The 9929-nt window shown below is 44.2% G+C and overlaps 1 protein-coding gene across 5 annotated transcripts in view; it reads right to left on the minus strand.

Moving 5' to 3' along the window:
- NMRK1 (nicotinamide riboside kinase 1) overlaps positions 1 to 7504 on the minus strand; it is a 23360-nt gene extending 15856 nt beyond the window's left edge. For 4 of the 5 annotated variants that reach the window (XM_021707171.1, XM_008074364.2, XM_008074365.2 and 1 more), the window contains exons 1-4: positions 7337 to 7504; positions 6074 to 6134; positions 2859 to 2949; positions 2486 to 2534 (exon numbers count right to left, since the gene is read on the minus strand). In XM_021707171.1, the coding sequence (XP_021562846.1) occupies positions 2486 to 2534; positions 2859 to 2949; positions 6074 to 6102 (169 nt within the window). In that variant the 5' untranslated portion in view covers positions 6103 to 6134; positions 7337 to 7504. Of the gene's footprint in view, positions 1 to 2485; positions 2535 to 2858; positions 2950 to 6073; positions 6262 to 7336 lie in introns of those variants that run through there. The other variant, XM_021707172.1, reaches the window with a different exon arrangement.
- Between the last annotated feature and the right edge of the window lie 2425 nt (positions 7505 to 9929).

The raw sequence follows: 9929 nt of genomic DNA on the forward strand, positions 1-9929 counted from the left end.
CAGGCGATCCTCTCACCTCCGCCTCCCAAAGTGCTGGGATTACAGGTGTGAGGTACTGCACCTGGCCTGAAAACAATTATTTTAGTGGTTATAAATATTTTTTTTTTGAGTTGGAGTCTCACTCTGTCACCCAGACTGGAGTGCAGTGGCCGCTCCCGGCCACCGCAGCCTCGACCAGCTGGGCTCCGGCGATCCTTCCGCCTCAGCCATCCAAGTAGCTGGAACTACAGGTGTGCGCTACCACACCCGGCTGATTTTTTGATTTATTGTAGAGATGAGGTCTCATCAAATTGCCCAGGCGAGTCTCGAACCCGCAGGCTCAGGCAATCCACTCACCTCGGCCTCCCAAAGTGCTGGGATTACAGGCTGAGCCACCGAGCCTGGCCCTTCGACTGTTTTCTACTGGGATATTAGTATTTCTTATCAGTTTGCAAGGATTCATTTTAAAGTAGTAATAATAATTTCTTGCCAGTTGTTGAAACAGTTTTTCCTTGTTTCACTCTTTGTAATAATTTTTCTCCCTAACCTTTGGATGAGAGGAGGAGAAGAAAAAAAATATCCTGGTTGCAGCTCAAGACACAAGAACAGAAAGTGAGTCAAGAATTTTGCCTCTCTTAAAATTATCATGTGTCTGTAAGAAGTGATTACATAACATTCTTCCTAAAAGGTTATCACAGTTAAAAATAAAGAACATACTTTACATAAGAGTTTCCTCTGTGGCTAGTTTGCATAAGCACTCAATAAGCTAAGCACATCTTGCTAATTATAAAAGTAAATAACACTATTAAATATGACATATTCTAGTAACATGATACTCTCTACAGGAAAATAAATGCTTTTTTTTTTTTTTTTTTTTTTCCTGAGTCATAGTCTCACTCTGTCACCCAGGCTGGGGTGGCACGATCACCGCTCCCCTCAGCATTGACCTCCTGGGCTCAGGCATTCCTTCTGCCTCAGCCTCTCAGAGTGCTGGATTATAGGCATGAGCCACTGAGCCTAGCCTGAGAAAAGAAATGTTTTCTAATGGACTTTAATCTTTTGGCTGCAAAACAATGTTAGCATGGAGCAAAGCAATGAGGTGAATTCATCCAAAATATATTCACAAACCTTTCTGAGTCGAGAAAAAAAAAACCAAAAAACAAAACAGCTGTCCAGTACTTTGGCCACCAGGAAGGAAAGCTGAGAGGATGACAGCTTAGAGTTTGCTCCAGGCAAAATTCTTTCATGGGGTAGAGATAGGGGTGGTGAGTAAAGTTATTTTAATGTGTCCAGGGCAGAAATGAGTAGAGGGACAGTAAGCCCACCTTGGCCCAGCTTCAGAAGAAAAATCTATCATTCATCTGGAGAAAGGGGAACCCTCATACACTGTTGGTGGGAATGCAAATTAGTTCAGTCACTATGGAGAACAGTATGGAAGTTCCTCAAAAAAATAAAAATAGAATTACTATATGATCCAGAAATCCCACTGTGGGGTATATATCCAAAGGAAAGGAGATTAATACATCAAACAGACAACTGCTCCTCCGTATTTATTGCAGCGTTATTCACAATAGCCAGGATATGAAATCAACCTAGGTGTCTATCAATGGATGAATGAATAAAGAAAATATGGTGTATACCACAGTGGAAAAGTATTCAGCCATTAAAAAAGAATGAAATGTTTTCATTTGCAACAACATGGATGGAACTACAGGCCATTAAGTTAGTTGAAATAAGCTAAGCACAGAAAGACAAGTATCACATATTCTCACTTATATACAGGAGCTTAAAAAGTGAGTCTCATGAAAATAGAGAGGAGGTGTGTGGTTATCAGAGGCCAGGAAGGGGACGGGGGAAGGGAGAGATGAAGGGGGAAAAATAATATACATCTATCTATTACCACTGAACTATACACTTAAAAATGATAAAGATGGTTAGTTATATATATTTTACCTCAATGAAAAATAAAACAGCTGGGCATGGTGTTTCACGCCTATAATTCCAGCACTTTGGGAGGCTGAGGTGAGAGGATTGCCTGAGCCCACGGGTTCGAGACCAGCCTGGGCAACATGGCGAGACCTCATTTCTACAATAAATCAAAAAATTAGCCAGGCGTAGTGGCATGTGCCTGTGGCTCCAGCTGCTAGGAAGGCCAAGGCAGAAGGATTGCCTGAGCTCAGCAGGTTGAGGCTGCGGTGGCCGGGAGTGGCCACTGCACTCCAGTCTGGATGACAGAGTGAGACTCCAACTCAAATAAAAAAGAAAAGAAAGCTCTATCATTCCAATGTTTTCCATTTTAAATATAAAACTAGAAAAAAGATTTCATTTATTCAAATAGTTCAGCATAAATCAGTTCAACATAAATAGAAAGCTACAAAGGTAGGTTTAAAGTACAGCAAAATATTTAAACACATTTTAAGACTGTCTTCATATATAGTGAAGTTCCTTGGGTTTGAAAAAGAAAATGAACATAAGCACATAATGTTTTACAAGCAAATCAACTTACCATCATACTGCAAAAATCCATTTTTATCTGTCTCTATCTCAGACTCTGGCTGGAAAAATAATAAAGTATCCATCAAAACAGTGTAAGGGTAGAAATAATTACACTTAATAGAAGTGGTGAGAAGAATAAAAAGGCAAAAAGAATACCACTATAGAAAGGAGATGAGCCTTTAATAAATGCTCTAGATGGTATTAATAAATGAAATCAAAGATCAGTACTGATAGATGGTGCCATCTAGTGGATAAGTAACACTATTACATGGAGCCTACCTTCAGTACAAAAGCATATCGCCAAATGCTTTTGGGACGTAGATCAATGAACTTTCTCACTAGACATTTTTGTGTTAAATAAATTGTCTAAGTTTTGTAGATACCTTAAAAAAATCATCCTGAGATATGACATCGCAATTTGGGAGGCATTTCTGCAAGTTCGTAGCTAGTGTTGTCTTCCCACCATTTGTCACACTGGACCAAAGGGGAAAAAAAAACCAGAAATTACCAAGAAGGAAAATGCATTAAAAGCATAGTTATATACAGTAATAACTAGCAAGTAATCGAGATGGGTTACAAAGTCTATTCCAACATGGATTTTTCTTTTTTTGCCAAGGTCTTTATTCTGCCACCTAGGCTGGAGTGCAGTGGCACAATCACGGATCACCACAGCCTTGACCTCCTAAGCTCAGGAGATCCTTCTGCCTCAGCCTCCCGAGTAGTTGTGACTACAGGCATGTGTCACCATGCTGGGCTAATTTTTTGATTTTTTTTGTAGAGGCAAGGTCTCACTATGTTACTTAGGCTGGTCTCAAACTCCTGGGCTCAAGCAATCCTCCTGCCTCAGCTTCCCAAAAGTGTCCGCATGAATTTTAAACTTTTTAACACAGTCAAACTTTTTGATGAATATGATAAACTCTGTCCCCAGAAAACTGGACCTTCCATAAGCATGAGGGTTTCAGGAGGTACATGGATGCCCCTAAATTCCGTCAGAACCCCTACTGTTCCCTGAAGTCCCTGCAAAATAATTACTTCATAAGGCAGCAGGTGGTTAAGTCCATGAGAAAGAAGTAACACAGTGGGTCTGAAGGAAGCTGCAAGGCAGAAACAGCAGTCACCCTAGCTGTCTGGCATGGGCTTCACAGAAGCAGCAGCACCAAAATGACATCATGACACTTGATGTCATGAAGGGACAATGGAAAGGAAGCTTTCTTGGGAGGTGTGGATAGTCCCTCGTGCCTATCCTATGGCAAGAAAGCATGAGGAAGGTTTATGGGTAGAGGGGTCCATACTGGAACACCGAGCAGAGGAAGATCTTATTTACACACATGCAGAATCACAGTTGGACTGGGTTCTGTCCTGGGCTCTGGGGTTGCCTCCCCAGGTTCTACGCCTCTTACTGAGGTCTGGTGGGGACTGACCCACTCTCAGCTGCAGAACAGGACCCACTGGCCTAAATCAATTCATGTCCTCCCATCTCTTTTGCCAGAGTGTCTGGGTGTATGCAAACCAAGCTGGCACCGTTCAAGGGACACCCATGGCTTAGGGGAAGGAAAGCACTCCCCCTCCAACCGAGTGACAGGCCACGAGGAAGCATGGAGTTACAGGGGGATGCTTGTAGCCCCTTGTGACTGAAAAGATGAGCTTAATTTTAGGAATCCAAACAAAGGAAGGACACAGAGAAGAAACTGTCTTTGACAATACTGTGGAGCTCCTGTATTGCACTGTTCCTGTAGCCTTCCTGCTTTGAAGCTAGTGCATTTCTTTATTATTTACGTGACATTCCTATTTCATTCTAGATAACTGGGAACCACTGAATATTAGCTGGGGATTAAGCTGGTTGAGGCGTGTGGGAAAGATCAGGAGTGGGAGTCCGGGTTAAGGGAATGTCAGTGAATCGGGATGGTGGCTGTGAGTGTGGAAAGGAGGAGAAAGGGTAAGAGAAGAACTGCAGAGAAACACTGGACTCTGGCTCTAATGAGCAGGAAGGCAAGATATTGAGTTCTGATATTTAGTTCACTCAATTTAACTTTTTTTTTTTGAGTCGGGGTCTCACTCTGTTACCCAGGCTGGAGTGCAGTGGCATGATCATGGCTCACTGTAGTCTCAAACTCCTAGGCTCAGGTGATTCTCCTGCCTCCCGAGTAGCTGGGACTACAGGTGCACACCACAATGCCAGCTAATTTTTAAATTTTTTTGTAGAGATGAAAACTTTGCCTAGGCTGGTCTGGAACTCCTGGGCTCAAGCAATCCTCCTAAAGTGCTGGGATTACAGGTGTAAGCCACCATGTCTGGTCTCAATTTTACTTTTTTCTTTTTTTGAGTTGGAGCCTCATTCTGTCGCCCATGCTGGAGTGCAGTGGCGCGTTTATGGCCACCACAGCCTCGACCTGCTGGGCTCAGGCAATCCTTCCACCTCAGTCTTCCAAGTTGCTAGAACTACAGGCACGTACTAGGACGCCCAACTTATTTTTTGATTTATTGTAGAGATGAGGTCTCACCAAGTTGCCCAGGCTGATCTCAAACCCCTGAACTCAGGCAATCCTCTCACCATGGCCCCCAAAGTGCTGGGATTGCAGGCTTGAGTCACTGTGACTGGCCTCAATTTTACTTCTAACTGATGACTTACTATATTGATGTCATAACGCAAAGATCTCTCCTCAAGTATAAACTTTATAATGTAATAGCCTCAGATATTTTATTAACTGGGCCACACATAATGTGAATGTACTTGGAAGAAAGATGAATAGACTATAATAGCAAAACAATGTCCCTTTCAATTGTTGAGGTTTGACTTGTACGGCTGTCCCTGTCCTCAGCTAGGTGACTGCTGTTCTTGCGTGCAGCTTCCTTCAAACCCACTGAGTTGTATCTTTCTCGCTTACTTAACTGCCTGCTGCTCTATTTAGGACCCTTCTGAGAGGGAGTAAACATATGATTGATGTGATTAACAATTATGCCAGGCTGATTGTGGTAGCTCATGTCTGTAATCCCAGTGCTTTGGGTGGCCAAGGCAGGAGGACTGCTTGTGGTCAGAAGTTTAAGACCAGCCTGGGCAACACGGGCAGGCCCTGTCTCTACAAAAAAATTTAAAAATTAGTTGGGCATAGTGGTGTGTACCTTTAGCCCCAGTTACTTGAGATCACTTGAGCCCAAGAGTCTGAGGTTACAGTGAGCTACGATCGAACCACTGCACACCAGACTAGGTGACAGAGTAAGACCCGGGGGAGAAAAAAAAGGGGGGGAAATTATGCCAGGGCCACGAGGACTAGCTCGGGCAAGCCAGGACATAAGGCCACCCTAAGCATGGGGGAAAAGGAACAGAGGTGAGGTTGTTCTGCCTTCCTTGTGTCTGAAGCTGGGCCTGGCAGGAAAGAAAGACATTTCTACTGCAACAAACGGCGAACGCTCTTGACTGAGGTTTCCGTTTCTCTGTTTGTAGGAGACTGTCCATCTCTTGCTGGCATTGATTGGTGCTCCGCAGAGGCGGCTCTTCCTCAGGACTCCAGGTTCTCCACCGCCTCTCCTTCCCTACCACCTCCACACGAGGACACGCTTTGGACACCCTGAGTATCTTGCTTGCAGCAAAATTACTTACCCGCTGATTCCAATGATAAATGTTTTCATAATTAGCTTTCGAAATCACACCTTAATATTTCCTAAAATGAAAAAGAAACACACCAAATGAGTATCATTTAGATGTCTAGAGATGTAAGTCCTAAGTTAGAAGAACCAGCTGAGAGGGGACAATGACAGCGATCTCTTGGATATCCCAGTCCTGCTGCACAGCTGGTGTGTGTTAAGGCCTGTCAACGGATGGGCCAGGCACACACTGGGTATACACCCTGCAGGGTTCTGTTTCCCGAGGTGTGGAAGAGCTGCCAGGTCACTGTGTGGTCTACAGAGTTTTATCCTCCCCTCAGCCAGGTCGCCTTCCACCCACGATTCCATTGCCGGGGTATGAACCATGACCCCCGCCTCCACACCCACATCCCACCCACCCCCAGCAGGGACTCCTCTGGGCTGGCTTCTTTGTCTCCCTGTGAAGGAGGAAGAAAGTCACTGCTGAAGCAAAAAAGAAGCTAATGCCCTTTAAGGAACTATTTCCTCACCCCAAAGCCTAGGTCGATAGCCTGGCTAGTCAAAGTTTTGGAAATGGGCCAGACTGTAAATATTTGAGGCTGTATAGGGCAAGAGGCAAAATCTGGGTTATGATGTAGGGACTTACATAATAGAAATAAAATCAAACAAAAAAATACTTTCACACATTTTTGAATAGAACTCAAAGTTCAATCATAATTAAGTACATTTTTTTTACAGGTCCACTAATGACAAGAATGGAATTCCCTTAACCAGATTTTGGGTTAATTATTTATTTATTTTTTAGTTTTTGTAAAGATAGGGTCTTGCTATGTTGCCCAGGGTGGTCTCGGAACTCCTAGCCTCAAGCAATCCTCCCACCTCAGCCTCCCACAGTGATGGGATTACAGGCGTGAGTCACGGGGCCTGGCCCATTAACTGGATTTTACAGTTAGTGTTCTCCATCATGAAAATGACTGCGAATGTTTGTTCAGAAAGCGGACCAGGTTTAAGCCACAAGCTGTTGTTTTGTTGACCCCCGGTCTAGGGGACAGAGAGCAGTTTCACATGTGGCCTCCTAAGGTCACCAAAGCAGTCACTGGATATCACAAGGGACTATTTTTACCTCAAAGTGGAAAGGTGAAGCGTGGCTGGAGGAACTTTCCTGAAAGTGGTCCCTGACTGACGCTGTTCTTCATTCCTATCTGTTCAGTGGGTGGTCAGGGATCTATGCTGTGCGTGGGGGGGGGAGGCTTGTGGCAACTGAGCAGGAGGCTCTGACCTGTGTCCACGCTACCCCTGGGGAGCAGGTGTGAAGAGCCCGGTGCTCTTGTTTCCTGACTTCTCAGCTCATCCAGAATATTCGACATCGAGTATCACTGCTTTAGGTGAAGTCCCACTTTCATTAACAAGCCTGTGTGAGACGAGAATTCAACAAAGACTGTGATAAAAAAAAAAAAAAAAACACCAGCAGAATCAGTTGGACATTTGAGCTTCACCCAGGGTTATGCTGCTGAATATATATCTCAATGAAAACTACCACGAGGTATCCAGGGAACAACTGCATACAACTAATACTGTAAAATAAATTTTTATGTTGTAGTTTGTATGCTTCTGAATTTTATTCTACCCTCTTCTTATTTTTTATATGTCAGGGCAAGACTGCCAATTATCTTTCTTTGGGGAGAGGTTGTCTTTTATCTTACTTTTTTGGTGATAAATATCCTTTCTCTTATGAAATTATGTTGTCAGTAGATGGTAATAGATGAATATCTTCAAGTGACCAAATAAAATAAAAACTCAAAAAACTCTGTCATTCCTTACCCACACCTTGACTGGTTTTGGACAGCTTGTTGAAGCATAAGTTTTCAAACTTGGAGGATCACAGCTTTACAGATTACTTAGTCTATCCCTTCATTCTGCAGAAGTAGAAGCTGGCCTACACAATGCAGTGATTTGCCCAAGGTCACACAGCTAGTAAGTGGGAAAGCTAGAATGAAACTAAACCAATTCTTTCCATCACTTTTAAGCTGTTAACAAGCACTTTATTACTGAGAACAAAGAAAGAAAGTTGCACATGTACTAGCTTAATTGTCAGGCTCTGATGTATAATTGATGTCATTCTTTTGATGTATTTGATCAATTACACAGCATGTAAACAAGTGAGCTTGGCAGTGGCACCAGAAACAGGCTTCAGGGGGTTATTTGCTGGAAACTAGCAATTGAGAAACCAGAAATGAGATGGAGTAAAAAACCTACTTATAAAATCCCTTGGGTATGAGAGGGAACTCCCACTGTCAGATGGAAGTCTTTTGTTTGTTTGTTTGTCTGTTTAAGCAAAACAGGAACCCTCAGCTCTACCTTAGTTAGCAGTCTGGATAAATGCTAGGCAGGCCCCATTAGCAAGGAGCAGATGACAATGTGATGGGAGAGGTCAGAAATTGGGACATAGAGGAGCAAGACAGGTGGCTTGGCTGAGTGACTAGGGTGGGATGGGGGGGGTGCTGGGTCTAACAGTACTCAAAGCCATTTATTTCAAAAACTACACAGGGCAGTTTCAGGTGAACTCCAGATACAGGGCCCTCTTTGTCAATCTCCACATCATGCTCTGCTATTTAATTGCCTGCTGCCCTCTATAAAAACTATTAAAAATCAAATTTAAAGCGTTTGTAATCAAAAATTGCCAGGCTCCAAATATATGCAGTGTAGACTTCATGAAGAAAACATAAGGTTTGTCAATTACAAAGTGCAAACCATTTGATGTGTCCAGAGAGACAAGTCTTTGAACTCTCCAGCTTCCTCATTTCAGGGAACCCTCTCACTAGGAAGAGTATCACCTTGACTCACATGGAATATGAATGCAGTTTACTCTCCCTACGAGTGCAGAGCTTTCCTCAACTGCAGAGAGCATTTGCACAGAGCCGGGGGGAACAGACTAGATTGGCCAAGAGCAAACCCCAAATAGCTAATTCTTATTTTTTATTTTTTTGAGTCAGAGTCTCACTTTGATGGCCAGGCTGGAATCCAGTGGCATGCTCACGGCCACCGCAGCCTCGACCCTCTGGGCTCAGGTGACCCTTTTGTTTAAACTTTTGCTCAGGTGATCCTATTGTTTAAACTTTGCTCCCTTTTGGTAAACATAGAAATCTCCCAAGCCTGCAGTTTCTGAAAAGGCACCTCACGTTCCTCCCCTTTGGAATCACTTCTTTTTACCAACACCTACTAGAAACTTTGAAGTTTCATTTTAGGTATGTTCTTTTTTTTTTTTTTTTTTTTGAGTTGGAGTCTCACTCTGTCGCCCAGACTGGAGTGCAGTGGCACGCTCACGGCCACCGCAGCCTCGACCTGCTGGGCTCCGGCCATCCTTCTGCCTCAGCCTTCCAAGTAGCTGGAACTACAGGTGTGCGCCACCACACCCGGCTAATTTTTGGCCTTCCTGTAGAGACGAGGTCTTGCCATGTTGCCCAGGCTGGTCTCGAACCCCTGAGCTCAAGTAATCCTCTCGCCTCCACCTCCCAAAGTGCTGGGATTACAGGCGTGAGCTACGGCGCCCTGCTTGCACTTCCATTCTAAGGATAACTTTTGCTATTATTTTTATTCTTATTTTAATTTTTTTAAGGCGCGGGGTCTCGCTCTGTCGCCCAGGCTGAAGTGCAGTGGCGGGGTCACAGCTCGCTGCAGCCTCGAGCTCCTGGGCTCCACCGATCCTCCCGCCTCGGCCTCCCGGAGTGCTGCGATTACAGGCGTGAGCCACCGCGCCCGGGCCCACTTTAAAGACCCTCACCGGGCCATAAAGCACTCATCCTCCTTGGCATACACTGCATCCGCTACGTTAGGGGTACAAAAGGCCCAAAAGGGCTTTCGAGACGCATCCA

The sequence above is a fragment of the Carlito syrichta genome, unplaced genomic scaffold (genome assembly GCF_000164805.1).
Source record: "Carlito syrichta isolate Samal-C Ts95f unplaced genomic scaffold, Tarsius_syrichta-2.0.1 Scaffold316420, whole genome shotgun sequence".
In the NCBI taxonomy this organism is placed as follows: Eukaryota; Metazoa; Chordata; class Mammalia; order Primates; family Tarsiidae; genus Carlito; species Carlito syrichta.